This window comes from Vanessa atalanta, chromosome 5 (assembly GCF_905147765.1).
Source record: "Vanessa atalanta chromosome 5, ilVanAtal1.2, whole genome shotgun sequence".
Classification (NCBI taxonomy): domain Eukaryota; kingdom Metazoa; phylum Arthropoda; class Insecta; order Lepidoptera; family Nymphalidae; genus Vanessa; species Vanessa atalanta.
Window position 1 is genome coordinate 12,128,015 of NC_061875.1, and position 21,892 is coordinate 12,149,906.

The 21,892-nt window shown below is 30.5% G+C and overlaps 2 protein-coding genes across 2 annotated transcripts; one reads left to right on the forward strand and one right to left on the reverse strand.

Annotated features, from left to right (window-relative positions):
- Nucleotides 1-8,079: 8,079 nt before the first annotated feature.
- LOC125064268 (X-linked retinitis pigmentosa GTPase regulator-like) lies at nt 8,080-15,547 on the forward strand. The gene is made up of 8 exons (XM_047671222.1): nt 8,080-8,161; nt 11,821-11,946; nt 12,325-12,480; nt 12,630-12,785; nt 13,007-13,159; nt 13,595-13,918; nt 14,026-15,147; nt 15,435-15,547. Exons 1-8 carry the CDS (start codon nt 8,143-8,145, stop codon nt 15,545-15,547), a joined length of 2,169 nt encoding a protein of 722 aa, XP_047527178.1. The 5' UTR covers nt 8,080-8,142.
- Nucleotides 15,548-15,706: 159 nt separating this feature from the next.
- LOC125064413 (eukaryotic translation initiation factor 4E1-like) lies at nt 15,707-20,556 on the reverse strand (the record flags this gene model as incomplete). The annotated part of the gene is made up of 5 exons (XM_047671405.1): nt 15,707-16,556; nt 17,010-17,094; nt 17,620-17,794; nt 18,180-18,343; nt 20,536-20,556. Coding segments are annotated over 5 exons (579 nt in total), but the record flags the coding sequence as incomplete, so codon positions are not given.
- Between the last annotated feature and the right edge of the window lie 1,336 nt (nt 20,557-21,892).

Here is a 21,892-nt window from a genome sequence, read left to right on the forward strand (position 1 = left end):
GTCAACTATTGTATAAACTCATATACCAATATTATATAACAATATATATAATCTATTCAAACTATATTGTTGTATAATATTATTTGATTAGAACTTTGACCATTTTATGATAATAAAAATAGTAGTTTCAGCAAATATGTTATATTCCTAACAGATCCAGTGGCGTAGCTATCGTAGGGCAAAGTGGTGCAGTGCACCAGGGCCCCTGAGCTCTGGGGGCCGTCTAACCTAAGCTATGGAAAGAGTTTTGAATACAGATGAAGTATGGATTTAACTTACTAATGATATGTTCAACTCACTGTATCCTGTATCCCATTCTTATTACTATCTATAATTTTGAATGCCAATATACGTTAAAGAGGGGGCGAGGGCCCGATTCTTTTTCTATGCACCGGGGCCCTTACCTACCTAGCTACGCCACTGAACAGATCATTAAGCTTGAAGAAGTAAAAATTATACACACAACACCCACAAACTTTCAAATCAATAATATTAGTGTATAAATAAAAAATAACTTTATTATAGAAAATTGTAGTTTGTATTATGGACCATATTTAGTGTGGTATTTCCATTTACAAGGACAACTATATTTGCGGCACATGGTACGATACACGTGAATATGCTACATATAGTTATAGCATATTATAGTAAATCAGCCCTTACTCAAATCAATGTCGGCTTTCTTTTGTATTTGACCTTGTGATTTATTAATAGTTACTGTGACACAAACATTTGAACTCGTAATCTTTGAAACTGGAGTCGATGGTTGCATTATGGGTATCCAGATCTAATTATGTCCTTCTGACTACTTTCAGTCACAGCAAATAGTCAAGGATACTAGCCAACTGTAGGGGATACTTTACGGAACACTTGGTATACGCAAACACAGGTGCAATCCGAATTCCCTGTTTCTCATAATCCAATGAAACTGCAAATTTAACACGACTAGAAAGAGTACAAGCCCAGGAACAACAGCTTTACATACTTTTACAGGCTAGGGATTGTACACAGTTTCAACTGCTAGACTGCGGGGGGATGAAGCTACTCGTAATCTAGAGAATTCAAATCACAAAGCAATATAATGAGTATCTTCATAATTTTACATATATTTTATGAATCGAAATGTAAAAATGATGCTATTCATACATATACATGGCACATGTAATTTATGGAAAGGTATCGAATCAACGGGGAACTTTTTTATACGACTATTGAGAGATAATTCTTGATCATTTCTTATCGCCAAAAATACAGATAACCGTTAATGTTATTTTGTGTTGAACAATGGATGTCGTCATGTAAATACCCAACAACAGCCGCCCTGGACCAACATCCTGTACTGATGCCAGTTATACTAGGCCGTACAATAGAATTTCCGCCCCTGTCAGTTCCTCTTTAGTTACTCACAGGACGTATAATGTACATCTACAAAAGCTGCAGTTGCTGCAACACAATATATACCATATACCAAACATATATATACCAAACGAATATATACCAAACCGTCACGACAATAAACCTTCTCGTTACTGTCCAGCTTGTAAAGAAGATCGAGTTGATGATATGCGACAATGTCTTACTTGTGGCGTTTGGTATTACGAGGTGTGTGTTGGACTCACATCCGCTAATAAAATATTTTACTGTTCAGGGGATTGTTTAAAAAAAAAGATGAAAAAGACTGATTAACATTTAGTACTTTTAAATGATGAGAAACTCGTTAAATCTGATCTAAAATTATCAAAAGTGCTTAATTGGATCTCATTAGATTTAATATAAGTATAGAAAACGTTTTGTATTTATTAAAAGTTACTTGTTTTCATTAAGGCTTTATTAAGACACAGGGTTCCCAATAAGGCCAATGTTACATTTTAGTTATTCGTGTTCACAAAACTGTGATTTTTGTTTTCAAAATAATATTGTTACATTTATTATAAAGTTTAATAAATAAATTACCAATGCATTTTTTATTATAAAGCCGCTAGTTATATAATAAAAAAAATAAGGTAGGCCTTATTTGGTTCACCTACATTACAATGTGTATTAATTTAAGGGATTTTAAACAATACCTTAATTATTATTGTAATTATTCTTTGGGAAAAGAAACGTGTATTAGAGTTCACTCGTGTAAAATAAAACATGCAGAAAAATAATGACTTCGTAACATATGTAGGTACTACATAAATATAATACACAAATAAATTTTATATAAGCTGGCTTTTATAAAGAAAAGGTTAATAATTGTGCAAATATATTTGGTTGGTAAGGTTGTTTGCAACCCAGAGATATGGAAATGGTGATTAGAACGCAACTCAAAAATAAAAAGATTTTATATTTTATTAAATCTTTAAATCGAGCTGAAAATATCCATTACAAACAATAAAGTTCGATGACCTTTGTTGAAATCGTTTGACCGCAGTTCCAGATGCCACGATACCGTCACTATGGTAACCGCGTGCAAACAATCAACAATCATTGAAAAAAAAACAATTGTTTAAAGTAAATGAAGCTTTATTTCTACGGTAATACAGATTTCACCAACATTTAGTATGAACGCTACTCAGCATATAAAACTAAAATTTGAATGATATTGTTCGTAGAAAAATAAACTTTATATCGCTGTCGTTAAAACGTAAATCGGGAATAATGTAAATCATGCACATATTCTGGTAATAAAACATTGTAATTGAAATTAAATCTCTATGGGACAGATATAAATATGTGCTGAAATTATCTGTATAATGTAAGCTGAAACTGATACCGCTAACCTTAGCAATAATGACCGTTTCGACACTCAGAAGGATATCTCTTAGATAAAGTATATATATTTCTATTAACATATATCTTAATTATACATAGCCTTCTTGCGTATCAATCAAATCACAGATATTTATATAATACAACAGAAAATTACTTTTTAACTTGTTAGACATATTCTTAACAGTTTTCAGGTCAAAGTACACCAAACTATAATTATTTCAAATATTTTTTTACTACCACCCTATAAATTCAATTTTACTTTTACAACACTAATAAAACTTAAATTATTAAAATAATATAATAATACAAGGCTAGACTAAGCTTAATTAGAAAGCCTTGATGTATGATTAAAAATGTTAAAAGTTAATTAAATAACTACGTAAATTATTCAGAAAATAAATTTAAAGTAAGCTATTAATTTTCACAAAATTCAAAGAACAAGCAAAAGTTACCTTAACAACTAAGGCTAAATAAAGTTACTCCTGAATTATTATAAGAATAGAAAGATGGTACGAATTAATAAATGTATATGGTTTGTTAAAATAAAACCGGTCAAGTGGGATAACAACTCGCGCACGAAGGAACTTCCGGACCATTATCTATAAAAACGGCAAAAAAAACATACCCGTTATATGGGAGCTCCGTTAAATATTTATTTTATTCTGTTTTTTAGGATTTGTTGTTATAGCGGCAATAGAAATAAGTCATCTGTGCTAGTGTCTAACTATCACGGTTCATGAGATACAGCCTCGTTACAGACGGACAGAGGGACGGATGGACGGACAGCGAAGTCATAATATTACTTGCCCTTTGGGTATGGAAACCTAAAAACATTCATTAATCATAAAAACATAAAATATTACTCAACAAAAGATTATATAGAAGATAAAAAAGCGTAGAGTTAGCAATCGTTGACCTTCAGGCAAGATTAGGATTATTATATAAATTTAATGGCATGGGTTGACATAAGTTTTTGTGTTTCAAATTTTTGAAAAGTTTCAGAGAACTCTTGAGTGTCTTGTCGGTTTTCTCAGTAAAATTTACATTCCATACCGGTAATAGACATTACATACAATTCTGTGAAATGACGATTCAAAAGTTACCGTTAAAGCCTCCTTTAATAAAGTATATTTTGATTTCGATTATTTGAGTATACAATAAACAAATTGATATCGAAGTAATGATACCTGAGAATATCCATATAGCTATTCCTGGATGGACACATTTTTTTTTTTTTCTTATGATATAGGTAGGCGGACGAGCAATTGAGCCACCTGATGGTAAGTGGTCACCACTGCCCAAAGACATTGATATTTTAAGAAATATTAAACATTTAAACAGATGTTATGTCCATTGTGTTACACTGGGTCACTCACCCTTCAAGCCTGAACCTGAACACTTTGATATTAACAGTGATGCTATTACAAATGGCCCGAACCGATCTTTTTTGAAGAAAATACATACAATATGTTAAAAGTCATATTATCAAATCAAATCAACAAATCCTAATCTTTTTTAAAAACCCACGTCATATTTTAAGAAATGTCTAAGCAATATACCAAGCTACCGCTCAATGCGAAAAGCGATTACGCGTTTTATAACTAGATTAAAATAATTGAGATTAAAGAATTATACATCGGATGACCTTAAATGTAGGGTAAAGCAATAAATAGGTCATATATACAGAGCAATTACCAGCGATTAGCTTTACCTCTGACAAACTAACGCGTGTAAACTTTCACTAAGACGCGTATACTTGTGTTAGCAAAGATTTTCTACCTAAAGGGAATAATCTAAATAAAATATATTTAAACACCCAATAATTCAGTTATTAATCAAATTTAATAACAGAGCAAAAGTATAATAATATTATATCATAAATGGTTTTCGGTGAGGCGACTATTAATAGATTAGACAGTCCATAAAAAAAAAAAATTTTTGCGCACAAGTGTACTCTCTATTCGCTTACTCGCCATTTTTAGTTGAGTTTACGTCTTCCATTATTAGTTCTAACTACTTAATCTATACTCTAATCGAACCAAAAGAGGACAAAAGCTAAATAAACAACATTTGACATCGAATTGACACAATATCATTAGTCGAGAGCTTGAATAATCGATGATATTCATTAGGGATTTTCGAAAAAATTACTTTGCGAAGGATCAAACTGTTATAAGAAACTTGGAAGTAAAGTTAAAGTGAAATAGTGTTTTATTATAAATAGAGATATATTACTCAACTTTTAGTAGTGCCTGTTCGATTGGTAAAGACTATGCATTTTTAGGAAGACAGAAAAATAATAAGACAATTGTTAGCCTTTCTTGTAAACTGTTGCGTTATATTTATATTTAACTACAAAATTTCCCAAATATTCTTTATTTTTAATAAAATAAGTCTTCAATAACTACATCATATATGCAGTTTTGAATTTCAAACTATGTAAACAAAAATTATAAATAAAAAAACATTTTTACTAAAATATACTATAGTTATATAAAATACTAATGACAATGAATGTTTTTATCATAGAACTAAAAAAAAGCTTTTTTTCGTATAAATAATAATTGAACCTAATCCTTCGTACAACACAAAGGTATCATTTCTGTTTTATGCATATTACAATAATATATCGTAAATACGATAAACATCTCGCGTGACGTTTATGACTACAGGATTACTTCAATTTACTATGTTCTATCAAATGTTTCAGTTTTTGCTAATTCTATGTGAAAATAAAAATGATACTTATTTAAGTAGAAAAACAAGTGAGCTGTAATTTTATTTTATACTTTAATCATAATGTATCTCTAACCCAAGAATACTTCGAACTTCGAACATTACAGGTTTGAGACGGGAAGTGTGAACTGTTTGATACAGTATCAAATTATTTCCCACTGCTTGTCATTGCTAGAATAACTGAACCAATGTGATAGTGATTATTTAAATCTTATGAACTTTCGCCAAATTATCATTATTCTGTAACATTCTAAAAAATCTAAATTACATTATTCAAGGAGGCCTTTTTTACAAGCACTTTTGAATCGTCATTCAAACTTTATTACGTTAAGCTACCACCGTTTCGGAATGGAGATTCTACTAAGAAGTACCTGCAGGAAATGTAAGGCGTATCAACCATAATTAAATAACATACCTATATTCTACCGCACGGCAGCAATACTTAGTAATATTGTGTTCTGGTTTTAAGGATGAGTAAGCCAGTGCAACTACAGACACAAGGGATATGCAACATCTTAGCTCCCAAGGTAGGTAACGCATTGGCAATGTAAGGAATGGTTAATATTTCTTACAGCGCTAATATCTATGTGATACAAAAAAAAGACGCAAATGCTCTTTGATTAGACACTTAAAATGTCATGCTCGACGAATGTTAGCGCTACGCTACGTAGCGCGTAGCAAAGCATCAGACTGCTCGCCGCTCATCAGAATGTTAAACTTGCTCGCGGTCACAACAAACGATAGTGATTTAAAGTTTCTTAATGCTGTGTACACGTGGACGTTCTCAAATAATTTCTATAACATGATCTAGATATACATTTGCGATTTCACGATTGCGATACGATTTTACTTGTTCACAATAAAAAATAATATATATGTAAAATATGCAATTTATTCTATCAAAGCTGCTATGAAATTTTTAGTTCATTGACATTTCATTGATCGTTTGATTTAGCCTATTGAAGCCCTAATTAGGTATTCCTGAGATATTTGATATGACTATAAACAGTTGCATATAAGAAAATCTTGTGCAAATATAATAATACTAAAATAATATTTGCATTAGATTTTCGTAAAATCTTCGTAAATTCAACGAAATATTTTAATTTATAAACAAATTAATAATTACTATTACTATCTATAAAAACATACGTGCCACATATTGTTTAACTAAATAACGAACAATCACAATTAAGCCATTATGTTTTATTGCTAAATATACCTACAGAACCTACAAATTACCTGATTTAAATTATAAATTCTTTTTATACGATACACGATTAAAAAAAAATTGCGGCTTAGGCTATCTAAGAAAATTTAACTCCAATTTGTGTACGGTTGATTTATACATTTTAGTAATCCGTTAATGGTGGCAATGACCTTCAATAATGCCATTTTTTAGAAACTACTGAATTTTGAATCTTTTTTACGTAACTCCAGCCAGATACTTTTATATTATATGTTCGTAGTACTCCATAACATTTTTAAGTTGGATTTAATTCATAATTTTTGATGAGTATATAAATAATACGACGAATGTAAATAACCTACCATTACCTACCTGATCCGAAACTATGACATCAACACAACTAATTAGCTAAGTAAAACTTCGAATTGAACATAAATGCCATATTTCAATCGATATATATTTATTGGTATCATCCCTTACACATCGTGACAGCAATCGCGAACTAATGGTTCGGGTCAAGGCTTATAACGTAATCGAAGTGAATGACTGGAAAATGGTACAGATTTAATGTTATTAAAAATCTTATATTCAATGATTCTTGTAGTCGGGAGATTTATTTTCATTTATAATACGAAGGCGAACTGAAAAACAGGCCAAATTTTTAAACGACCAAATATTAAGCAATACTTACATCGAAAGCACCTCCAAGGGAAGCGGTGAAATTATATCTCATTAGTCAATATTATACTAACTCACCCTTCAAAGTGAAACACGACAATGCTAAGTAGTGTTGTTTATTGCATGAATACATGATTGGAGTGCTGTTACCTACAAAACCATACCGCTAAGTAAAAATGTGCATTCTGTGACAATTAAGTACATCATCGTGGATTTTTAGTGTTAACTATAAATTATAACTTAAGCCATAACATAAAGTCTTTACAGATAGCAGTGACATAATTACTTTTTAAAATACTAAAGCGTAGAAAGCAAATACACAATACGTTGGTAATTAGAGCCATTTATAAAACAGTAGCTGTAGTGTGAGCAAATAGAATTAACGACTTCACGAAGAAAATAACTAATTTCAATGTATGGTTTTTCGCTACATTTGTTTTAGAAATTACAGTATTACTAATAAGAATTCATTTAATTTAAAAATGCTTCAAGCGCTTACTTGTGAATGAATTACACTATATAAGTTTAAAAGTTATTCTAAATTGCGAGTAAATCAGTAAGTATGTACTTATGACGTTGATGACCTGAAACTACTAATGTTGTCCAATTACAAATGAAACTCATAAATAACATTGTAAGCTTTTCTCGCAACCCTATTTCCATATACCACCACTAGTGGTGTGCGGCACGTGGCCAGTGGTCAGTAGTCGCGTCGCGGACCGGTCGATCCGTGGACATGTACACCTAGTGAGCTGCCGACACGGAGTACCTCTTCTGACGCCATGACTGAGGATATTCCAGGTTATTCTTTTTTTTATTAATTGTCACAGATAGAATATTCAGATTTTTTAAAGTTTCATGCTAAAAGTGTTTTGATTGAAATCTAAGTTATAAACCGATTGGATGAATAAGTAACGTCTGTATGAGGAATATATATATATTTTTTTTAAATTATTATTTATGAAACGATTTATTATTTTTCTGGTTTACCTGATATTGGTATAAAGTAAAATGGAAATGTTTTCTAATGATATTTATAGTTTCCTCAACTGGTAATTACTATCGATTTTTTTATAGGAAATAGGGCCGTGTTTTGTAAACAAATTATTTTTAATGCATTTTTTTTGTATTTGAAAATTGCCTATCCGTGTAACGATGTATTTCATAGGCTTATGGCGTTTCATTTTCTGTTTTCTAAATTGTCATTCCATTTAAAAATGATTGAGCCGGTGTCTTCATGTTTTAACAAATTTGTTAATTTAAATTTTAAAATTTTTCATAATAACCTACTGATATAAATGAACTACCAAAAGTTTTTTTTTTATAACAATTTGATTATTAATATTTATACATAGTCAACTATCATCGTCTTAAATAACGTGAATTAAAATAAAGAAATATTTCGTGCCACTACGCTTTTCCTTTAGACGACCTCTTTTAAAAGATATTTCTTGTAATTCCTACATATTAAGTTATTTTTCGCCAGCGTTTTCATATACGGTGATGTTTTCTTTTGGGAAACTTTTATTTTAAAATCTTTAAAAAAATGGAAAATATACTTAACTTTACTCGAGTGAATGTTAGTAGGTACCTACATATTTTATTAGCGGAATCATGTTTTATCCATATAGCATGGAAACATGCAATTTAACATTATAAGCTACAGTATTGTATTTCTAATGACTACATGTATGTATTTCTATTAATTGTGAATGTACAATATTATTTTGCGACCTTATTCTTTCGTGGGTCGTTCATTCATTCATACAAGTCTCAAATAGCGATCAAATATTATTTTATATACTAAAACAAACGCTTTTCTTTGGAAAAAATATACCACTACGATTTATTCTACATACTATTGTATATTAAGTAAGACAAAACATAAATTACACAACTGTCCGGCACGCAAGACATCCGTACCGAGATACATACGCAAATATATTATGTCCAGTATTTACGTACATTATTAAATAGCAAAGGTTAGAAGACATTTACTTTGATCATATGAAATATGAATTAAAGAAACTACAAATAATAAATAACAGCGGAAAAAGGTTCATGAAAAATAACAGTAGATATATAATTACAAAAAATACATTTTAGTATTTCAGATACCAAATAATCTTATTATTACTACTTAAATTACATTCGTTAACCTTGAGAAATTATATGATTATAGATTAATCTAGCTAAACACATCTAGCTACCAACATTTTAAATTAGGTGTCAAGTGTGGTAGTCGCCTAGCACTCAATATATGCAACGGCTACGTCTTACCAGTAGACAATGAATGTACTCTGTTATTTATGGCTTGTGGGTTCGCTGTAATTTATTAACGTTTATCAACTATGTTCACAGGAGTGACTTCGTATAATCTATCCTCTATGATGAATTATAGAGTCGCACTTAGACAGCGTACACTGATTGCAGCCAAATGTAAAAGAAATCTTGAAACAAAAAAAAACCTCTTTATTTATACCTTCCGAACAACATTGTATAGCTACTAACATGCAACTTACGAGTATATGTATGTTTATTATTAAAATAGGTTGCACTTACTTTTTATCGACGTGGAGGTTGGGTTCATGCAAAACCTACATTACTGTGTCAGGGATTTTATTTTTATTTTATGGTAACAATAATGAACTTTAAAAATATACAATTAATAAAATCACATTTTACACATCTTTTATAGCAAAAATATTACATAAAATCCACGTACATATAACATAACCTTTCAATTAATCAAAGTAGATGTAAAGATTAAATACTTTTTGGGTATAGGACGATCCTTTTCTTTAAATATATTATATATGTATAGTTGTATACATACACAGTAGATACATCTAGATTAAAATAAATTATAATAAACCATTTGTTCTTAAACTACTCTTTAATTGAGTCCTAAAATAAATTAAGTACTTTTTTAGTTCAAATAGATGAAGAGTTTTCTTACTTTTTCTGACCAACCTACATATATATGTATCAAACAGAATAAACTATATATGTTTTTTTATGACTAACCTTTTTTTTCAAACGTGCATTAATCAGGTCGAATATCTGGCTATTTGGACTCTCTCTTCTCATAACTAACCGAATATTCCATAATCCGATACCCAAATCCTCACGAATTTACTTATCGAAAGGTATAGGTGTATCGCTTATAGAAAGGTATCATTGTCTCAACGAATTGGTAAGGTTGGCAAAAAGATTTAATCCATACAAAATATTGCAAAGCTTAAATTTATTCCGAATATTTTTTACAAAATATTTTAAATTGTAATAAATAGGTATGTATATTTTTATTAAACGTATATGTTAAACTGCGAGTCATAGTTCATAACTTATAGCTCACGCGAGCATAGGTTTGTTAATTCAGAACAAAAGAAAGCTAAATTTCGGGCTCGATACCGATCTCGGGCTTCAGTATGAGTAGTCAGGCAAGGTCAAGGATAGGAAGTAACGGCCGAGCTAATGGACTTAGGCTTAAGCAGTCCTCTAAGGTTCTAAGTAGAAAATTATTTATTTTACTTAGACACGCTGTATTATTATTAACAACTGTTTTCTTAAAAAAAAATTGGGTTGTATTATTTTAATCGTTCCTAGATGTTGCTCTCTATTTTCTTTTTATCCAACCCAATGTGCTACATTGAATAGTACTTGTAAACCAATATTTTTTTAAATTTCATTTTGTTTGTTTTACTTTTATACTCATATAAGAGTGATTAGACCATTTGCGTAGGTATTTTATCGGAAGGTTTAATTATGGTAATTTCATAAAGAAAAGAGTAAGGACGTCATGCGAAAGGTTAAAAAGTCAATGGCAAAATAAAACTTACTTTCATGGGGCGTTGATTTATGATTCGGCCAAAACTATAATAGAAACGAAACCTTGATGATTATCACGTGAAAATATATTTTAGTTATACTAATTTATTCCTACTTTAGAGAATACATTATGTTATGATAAGATTTAATTATATAAGGATATATATATAATATATAGTTCCGAATATAATGGAGAGTGAGAATGAATTTAGCGACAATTTCTCAGATTTTTTTTGGACTGACCTGGCAACTATTGCTATGGTACTAAATTAATCATGACTATAAATGCTAATAATGAGGCTAAAACATCTTATATGTGATCTTTTTTTAATTGCAATTATCCAAGTCAATTTTTAAATTCAATTTAACTAAGGGAAAGTTTTTTTCATTTTAACAATTTTGTTTTTTTTATTATTCAAAATATTTGTGTATTTTAGCCATGCATCTATTTTTCTTTCGTACTATATGAAACCCAGAATTATAACTTCCGCATACCTTATAATACCAGACTATATAGATGCATTTAATCATCGGCCTATATACTACATAAGCTGACAAAATAGGTTCATTTTTGCGAAGAAGTAGAATTACAGGCGTTACTTTAATATATATATTTACTTGCATTTCAGAAACCGGTGCTGTTTTCACATTCGGCAAATCTCACTTCGCCGACAATGAGCCGAGCCACTTCTTCATTAAGAACGACCCTATAGTTGCCATATCGTGCGGTGACGAGCACAGTGCTGTCATATGTCGTTAGTCTTTTGATACTTAAATTTATAGCCTAATTTTTATAAATTTATTTCTTAAAATATAGCAGCCGGTCGAATTGACCGTGATGATGGTTAGTGGTCATATATGTAAAACGCATTAGTAAATCAAGTTCAAGGATATTTAAGCCCATATCATGCCAGCAATGTAAAACACGTCCTTAAATGCTGCAATAAAACAAATCAAATTAATGATATGGAGATAGTGGTACAGCAGACAAGGCTATGTTATATTAAATTAATGTTATATGAAATCGATATTTTATTGTTTATCTTAGACATATTAAAAGAGCTATTAGGATATTAAAAGAGCTATAAGGCTATTAGGCTATAGGATAAATTAACTACATTTTTATTTTGTAGAAAATGGTCGTGTTTTCGTTTTCGGAGCAAATGCTTGGGGTCAGCTAGGCTTAGGCCACAAAGACGAAGTGACGCGGCCCAGCTGCGTCAAATGGCTTAAACCTCATCGAGCTATATTCGTAGCCTGTGGGAGGGCACATACAATTTTCGTCACAGGTTTGAAGTTAATTCATTATTTTGAGTTGATATTATTGACTTTACCTTTTTCCTAAAATATATCGCGAGAATAATCACAAAACCTGGTGAATTATTACTCAATATAAATAATTTTATTAATCTATAATTTTATTGAAATTTGATTACAGATTCCAACACTATTTACTCCGTTGGTTGCAACGACGAAGGGCAGCTTGGTACAGGAGACATGGAGCACCACAGCGTACCACAGTCTGTGAATTTGGAAATTGATCAACCTATCAAGCAAGTTTCTGCAGGAAGCAATCACACAGCATTACTTACTGGTAACGACCAAACACACGTAATCACTTGAGCCAGAATTTATAATTATAACAAATATACAACTTAAACTTATTTGTTGACCTTAATGTTGTATATTTACATATAGTTTATAGTTTATAAGCCAATCGTGTTATGTTTGTAGGTTTATTTAATATTTTAATACACAGGTATAACATTCAAGTGAACATTTAAACCATAAGTACTATTTTATTTCTAAACCCAGACGACGGTCGCGTTTTCGTCTGCGGTTCGAATTCGGAAGGTCAGCTCGGGCTGGGCGAGGACGCTCGCTCGTGCGTCTCCTTCACCGAGCTTAAATTTATGGAGAAGATCGCATTCGTCGAATGTGGATATTATCACACTGTATTCATTACGGGTGAGTCCTTACATCGTGCAAATATTTAAAAGTGTTATATAAGCAGTATTATATCGTAATTATAAATAACAAGTAAGTAAACTTTGTTACTTCAGTATTCACACTAATGAAGAAAGATATAATAACAGTGACAATTATACTTCAGACAATATAAGATTTAATTGTTAGAAAAACTTTTTGTCGGCAAATTATATGATTACATTTACATTACAGGTTACGCACAGTAATGTTTAGTTTTTTTCTTTTCGCTTGTGTAATGATCAAATCTGGACTGTTATAATACAGACTTATACTCCCTATGAGTACTTAACCACCCTTATGTTTAAGATTGATAATAATCTTTTTTATTCTAAATTAAATTTAGCTGGCAAGATTAGCACAGTAGTAGTTACTGCTTCATTAATACTTCTTTCAATTCTGCTTTGATGTTTTCAGCCAAAGGCGCAGTATTTATTACCGGTGACAATGAAAACCAAAAATTAGGTATTCCTAATATGCCTACAACGGTCTATGTTCCGCAAGTTTTACCATTGGAAACTCAAATAAAAAGTGCATGCTGTGGCGCCAATCATACATTTCTTTTATCCATGGACGAGACAAAAATTCTCGCATTTGGATCCAATGAAAAGGGTCAATTGGGTATGCCCATGAATGTGGAGAACGTAACAGAACCAACTGAAATTAACATGGAACAAATGTTCGATGGGTATCAATTAAAACTTGTGGCTTGCGGCGCTATGCATACCGCTTTTGTTACAGGTAAGAATAAATTTTATACTTACACGGACATTAAAAAGTTACTTATGTTTTGAATAATAAAGTTTTAATTATTGTAAAAAACTCAATATTTTCGAAACACTTTATAGATAATGGTTTACTTTATACTTGCGGAGAGTCACGGCACAATAAATTGTGTTTGGAGGAAGTCGACGACGCAAATAATTCAAACGAAGCACTTCCTAATCAATACGCAGCAAAGCGGGTCACCGCTATGAATGGATTTATAGTAGACAATGTCGCTTGCGGCGGCTGTCACACATTACTTACCGCCGTTAAAGGTTCTAACGCAGACTTCACTAACAACGATTTCAGTATAATCAGTGAGGAAAACAGACATATTTCTTTAACTGAACTACCTCCATTACAAAAAATTCCAACAATGAATAAGACAGATGAAAACACGAAGGAAGATATAACAAATTCAAATATAAAAAGTAGTAAAGAACAAATAAACGGAAACAGTAATGAGGAATCAGGATCAATCAACTCATTAGAAGCAAATGTTAGCGATTCTCATATTGTAAATATAAATGACCTTGAAACGGATAATGGGAGCATTCATGGCATAAAAAATTTAACCAACGATGAAGATGTTTCAAAAATTGAAATAGAAAAAGAAGTTGAGGACGTTTTAGAATCAGTAAACACTGAAATTAAAACAGGAGAGGATAAAATAGATATAATGAAACATGTAGTATCTGAGACAATTCACACAAAGGCAGAAGTAGTTGAGGAAGTGTTAAAGAAAGCCATTGACATAAAATCTCCTGGTTTTCATTGCGACGAGAAAAAGGTTTTAGAGCTCCCCGATAAAATGTCAGAAATCGCTAACTCACCACCACCAAAAACGCCTATAATACAAGATTTGTTAGATATTCCGGATATATCGCAAATGAGTCCAAATTTAAGTAAGCATAGTGACGACGGACAGAAAAGTGAAACGGGACAGTCTGAAAATGAAACTATACCTTGTGGCTCTGATAAATCAAGTCCTCAAATGGGTAAAACTAAAACTCAAGCCGTAATGCCGATAGTAAGAAGTGAAGACTACATTGATTCACACGAAGATCCAATTCATTGCGAGGACTCAGACGTAGTAGTCAATAAAATAGAAGAGAAAGGTCGATTCGCACGCATATTTCAATCGATTAAGGATAAAGAGAATTCCTGCATGGGTAAAGGAAAGGTTATTGAAGAAAAAGTTGTAGGTATTTATCATAGGATATATTCATTTTTCAAAAACACTTTTCCCAGCAGTGGAGCTTTACATAATTTTATTTCTTATTTACTGTGATAAATAATTGAGCTATTCACTTTTATAACAAACATAGACGTACATTACAAATATCACAAAACTTAAAAAAAAATAACATCCAAATCACTTAATATCAGATTTTCTAACTTAGTTGTTTTTTTTTTATTATTTTACATTTGAATACCTTACGCTTAGCCTTACGAATAGCAATATAGTTAACATTTTGATATTTTTTTTTAGAAAATGTCCACAAAGGAATAGATACTGCGGAAGAAACAGTGCACAAGATAGAGGAGAGAGTAGAGACGGAAATTCGAAACCAAACTAATTCACGAACATGCACAATTTTATAAGCACTTTAGTGTAGTCAGTGTTTGTCTTCTTAAATGTTTAACAAAAATAAATTTTTATTCTTACAACTACATATAAAATTTTATTTCAACAATAAAAAAATAGTATCTATTAAAATTAACGTATTTAATTATTAAAATACAATACGATATAATTCGGCACTGCGAATGAATCGGAATTAATGAATAATATTAGTGATAATAGTAATATATAATTTGGGAATATTATTCACTAATTCCGAATAGATAAATAATGTTAGTTTAGTACTCACAGTGCAAGAAACCTTGATTGACCTTTAATAATATTTAATTCGATTCATTATAAATATCTATATATGTCAAATACTGTAATATGTTTTAAAATAGGAATAGATTACAAGACCCCAAAATAGTGAAATGTATTTTTACGTAGGAGAAATCCAAGACATGTCAGGTTACTTGAATTTCAAAGCGTCATAAATTAATTATTACCAACTTGTCGTAAAATTAGAACTATATTGTTTCAATGTTGTGTTATAATTTGGCCACCCCAACTACTTACTCATCTTGTTCATAGCCCAAATGTACCCAGAGAGTTAATATTAATATAATAACTACTGGTGATGATTTCATGTGCTGATTTTGAATTTAAAATTGATTCACATCGGAAAGAAACGAATAAAAACTCTACAAAATTGTATATTACTTTATATGAAACATTAATATTTATTTTTATTTTAATAACAACCGCTTGCCATAAATCAAAATTGAAGTATTTAATTTGTGTGTGTAGACAATCTACAATAATTAACAATTGAATTCTATCACAGACTTAATAAGGGCTTTAATACTTCTTTTTATTTATTATGTGTGAATATTGTCATAAAATTTTACATAGGTTAAAAAGTGAACATGTTTTTATTAGTATTATGTGCGTGAAAGTTAATTTTGCTTTGGATGCCCAAACTAACTTTTAATTTTCTTCCAATTTCCTCAACAGCTTTTTTGTTTTTCGAATCATTTACCCAAATACCTAAAAGTTACGATTATTACTTATTTTATTGAATTAATTTACAACATTCGATGGTTTACTTAATATTCCTATTACTTTCGGAGAGCCATAAAATCAAAAAATCTGATACGTAAAATCAAAAGGGTTAATATATTTTGGAAATTGTAAAAAAAGCCACAAAGAGATTAGGAATACAAAATGTTTTTTTATTTTAAAAATGACCATTCGTCCCTATTGTTCGTAGATATTTAAAAACATACCCTCAGCTTTCTTCATATCAAATTATGTCAAAATCGGTTCACTAGTTTAGATAGTTACTTTCATGTTCAATTATATCAAAGTAATGCATTAAATATTTGTATTAAAAAATACAGTACATATACAATTAAAATATTATAAAACCCAAAAAAAATGTACGATGAAATCTTTAATTGTATAAAAGAAATTATAAAAGTTTGTAAATGGGGATATTACCTATTTTACTCTTTTGACGTATACTCACAACTGTTCCGCAAATAGCGTCGTTATTCTCAAAGTTATTACCAATCAAAAGAAGTACCTAAAACCAATATATATCATAATTTTACCAAGATATTGACGATTTGATAATGAGCCTGTAGGTAGATATAAAAAGAATTAAAAAATGACATTACAAGTGAATCATACGATTTATTTAGTTATAACAATATTAAGTTCAAAATGAAATATAAAATAACCTAAGTGTTATTACATATACTAAAAACGAACATTCTCGAAGCAATAGTTGTCATCGCATTTATAATAAGTAATTTAAAAGTTAGTAAAATTTTTTTCCACGTCAAATATATAAAAAGGGTCATTCTCATTTTCTATAAATTAATTAAAATCAAGTTAATGTTTCACAGCTAGGCAAATGCTGCTAATTAAAAACCCAGTATATCCTTAATTGAAGACGAACCCAGCCTTGTGATATCCCCAAACTTAAATTAAAACAGGACAATAGAAAATTATTTACTAGTTAAATGGTCACCACAAATCACCATCACCACAAAAAAAATGGCTATACATATTAAAAATAAATAAGTAAAATTTAAAACATACTTACCACATACAACCACACGGAGTCAATATCTGAATTTTGTCTTCTTTCAAAATTAATCACCCATCGGCCACCGAATTTGTTGGCCTTGTCTTCCCACATAGGACGAATATCGTTCTTGAATATAGCGTATTCTTGCCCAAGATCGAGTTCAGTAGGACATTTCATATGATGATACAAACTGTTACAAAACACACAAATTTATCAATACGAAAGGGTTTTTATTCCTGATTTATGTTTACTGTGTAGAAAATATTTAGTGATAACTTTAAAAACATCATAATTTTATTAATAATATTATTATTTGCCTATAATCCTAATAACATAAAAAAGTTTAAAAAAATCACGTATATTTTACGAATTCAATAATAATTGTTACCTATACATGTATTTAATAATGAGACTGAAATTAAATTCAATCCTAAATACTAAAGCAAAACCAATCACATCTTCTCTTAAGGTCAAAAAGTGTAGCCTGTAATCATGCAACTCACAACCGATTTAGCTAATTTAACGGACAGTAAATCGTCACATTATATTCTATCAATAAAAGTTTCAAATCTTACCACCAATAATCTTCAACTGTTTCAAACGTAGTCAGTTTTATAAGATTTTGTTCCCAGACAGACTTTTTATTGGTAAACATCCAGAAACTCCAACTATTAATTAAAGGGTGTTTTATTCCTTTTACCACATCGTTATTTTTCTCAGAATCATAATTGACGATGACCTGAAATTATAAATCAAATTATAGTATATATAAATGAAGGTATTATTTAAGGTAATTTTTGAAAGAAAATCTATAGCCAAGGAAAAAAAATGTAGCCAATCGTTTCCTGTCTATCCTTGGTCCTGCCAATTGGTCCTACGGCGCATGAATGCCGAAAACTATATAACTTTTTATATTCCATATAATCAATTATTCTTCAATTTCTATAATCAGGTTATATAGATAGTATGTATATCAATTCTGAATCACGCTAGGCTACTTAAATAGAAAAACATGAATGTGTACAATGTACGTTACGATACCACTTCGACCGAACCGCAACTAGATCGTAGTGTTAGTAGAATATGAAAACGGATAAACCGCAACAATTTCGTTTCGATGATATAGATAAAGTAACAATTTGTTAGCAGAATCGTTGTCCTTGGTATGTTTTCAGTGTTGTGGAAAAATCCCTTTAAGGTCATTTGGTCAAGAAAATGCACTTCTAAATGCATATTATAAATAATTTCAATGATTTTATGACACAGAATTTTGCTAATGCTTTATATAATTATAAGCCTATTTAGGATAATTGAAAATTGATTATGGCTTGTTTATAAGGAAGTACGCCTTAACATTAAGTACAATATTTAAAAAAAAGTGAAATTCATGAAATTTTTAAGAAAGAAACCAAAAAATAAATTATTATAAATTGCGTGACAGAAAATAAAAAAATAAATATAAACAATTTGATAAATAAATTGAAAAAATAAAGCAAAGTTTTTTTAAGTAATTATTATCGTTTACTTAAATTTACGTGCACGAGTGATTATTACAATGATCGACTAAAGATAAATTTCTCAACACAGTTCGAAAATATCGAAATGGCGAACTAAATAAGTATCTTATTATTGTAATAACACCGTAACCAGCATAGATCTACCACACGCTTATGTCTGCGTATAATAGTAGGATCCACGAGGTATGCGATTTCACGATGTCATATATCGTGACACCCGAACACCCACCGTGTGTAGAGTTCATTTCATAGAGTTCATCCGCCATCTCCCACAAACGATGTTCGGTCGAGCGGACAAGCGTATGCCCCCACGGTATAGCACCGCTGCATGCTTGACCAGCAGAAGAGCGTCATCTGCCTCGGGAACTAGGACTATTGCCTGACATATGCTCCGTAGCAAACATCGATGGCAGCTTCGATTGGACAATGACAATCACCGGACTTGACTAACAACCTGGCTAAGACAACCACCCGAATATGACGACCCAAATGGAAAAGAATACCGCTTAGCTATTTAGGCCTTAACTCTAACAGGTCAAATTTAATTAACACAGTAAAGCATCCTCGATGCCTGTACCAACTAGGCATTTAGGAATACTCTGAACTCTTTATTTACAGTATTTATTAACTACTGTTATTCACTGATTTTGATGATTATTGATGATTAACTTTTTTATAATATTTGTAATTATGTAATAATGCTGTAATTGTTAACAAAAAATTATGATATGATTATCAATTTCATTAATTTTAATTACTTTCGTCGGGGGATTTTTTTTTTAATGACAACTCACATTTGAGTCACTAATTGAGTTTAAATATATGACGCCAACGAGTTAAATACCTTTTTTTTATATCGCTGGAAAAACTCATTACGCGTTGTCCCCATGTGAAAGTTTTGGGGTATGTGGGACTCGTCGGTGCCTGGATGCCAGGTGAGCCTCGGTACACCGGAATACCCACTAAAAAACGTGCGGTACTAACTCCTCTTCGGTTGGCGCCACGGGATCGCTTGAATCGCACGCTACCGTGACGCCCCGACAATTAATGAGCTTAATTACCTACGTAACTGCTATACTATGCTTTTAACGAAATCCATCAAAAAATCTTTTATCGCAACAGGCCATATAGTAACATGGGAATAATTATACTGATTAAAATCCGGATGCTATGTTTTAAAAACAATACAGTATGTATAAAAAATTAATAATTCGTTACATCATAAATTCTACGATACTCTTAAATTACAGAGTTAGCAGCACTGGCCATGACGTCTGTCAATTGGTTAAACCTTATAAAATTATAACTATTGACACACTCATAAAACGATATAATATAAACTGTTATAATACTTTGATACACTAGGCTGCCAGATCTTATATTTCGACACTGAAAAAAAAAATATAAAACTTACGAGAACTGAAACCGAAGATTTTCAAACGAAACATAAATAGCGTTCGTGTGCGTACGCGCCTGAAAAGTTATTTTTCGGTGTAATTAAAAAAGTTTTGAATGCATTGCAAACAGTTAATTACCCACACAAATTTAAATATTTATAATTGAAATCTGTAACAAAATAACCATTGTAAAACAAGTTAAGTGTAAATTTCTCTATTTCTTGCAACTTGCCATTTAATTGCGGCACAAAATCCGCGCGCCTCATAAAATTTCACTATCATTATTCTTCCAAAACGCGCTAAATTAAGTAAAACTTCAAAAAATCATCGTATGTTCCTAATTCGTGTCGAACGGCTTTACATTTTATTCCACTGTACTAAACAGTTTTGATAATATGTTAAAATTAATAGGTAAATACAATGATGTTCTAGTAAAATAATCAACAGTTTACGACGGTCAAATATTCGTTACTTTGTGTAATACACTTTGATTTGTTAGAACCAATTTTAATTAAAAAATATATTTATTTAAAATTTTATTTAACGCAACATTGTTACAGGTTATATGTAGATTGTAGTTATAAATACAATTCTTACCTTTTTTTCTCGTTTACTCATATTTGCACCTTTGTACAAGTCGTAGTGATTATATACACTTTGCTTTTGAAAGTAACTACAAATTACTATAATTTAGCTAACCTAATACTTTATACTAACTACTAACTTTGTGATTGACAATTGATACAATAGTAAAGTAGACTAGCGTTTTACTGTATTTAACACCAACATTTAACAATAATGTTTAAAGGGATATCCCATTCATGACATTCAACGTGTGTTGCAATATTAGAAATGTATATCGAGTAATAACATTGAAAGTATAATTTACGTAATTGTTATTAATATTTCATAAAATTAATCAGTATTTTTGAATTTTCTAAAAAAAGCTTTATTTATAATTTTCATCTTTGTTTTGTTTATATTTTTTGTACAATTTATTCGCTATTAAATTTCTCACAGGCGCAAAAATTAGCATTTTATGAGATTAGCATTTTTCATAAAAATCACAATATTTAGTTTTTTTTTTTTCGATTGAATCTTATAGAATTGAGTGAATGAGATTGATCATGTCTCATCTTTTAATATTTTAAATAAGGTCTCATTTAAGTAGATAATATAAATATTTATGTAGGATATACAACTTTGTTTGACTTATAATCCCCTCGAAACAAAATTAGACGGGATGCAAGTTTTTTTTATTTCCACATCCAGCTGCTTAACTTCAATGGAGATTTATTTGCCTTTTTCCAGCGAAAGAGTGATTGGTGGATGAAAAACTTTACTCTAAAAACAATTGCTACGGTTATGCATTAA

Bases quoted from the DNA above. Each gene is read 5' to 3' on its own strand.
- LOC125064268 (XM_047671222.1), top strand. The intron at 12,786-13,006 runs GTAACGACCAAA...TTCTAAACCCAG, and splicing joins TCACACAGCATTACTTACTG to ACGACGGTCGCGTTTTCGTC. The intron at 13,160-13,594 runs GTGAGTCCTTAC...TGATGTTTTCAG, and splicing joins TCACACTGTATTCATTACGG to CCAAAGGCGCAGTATTTATT.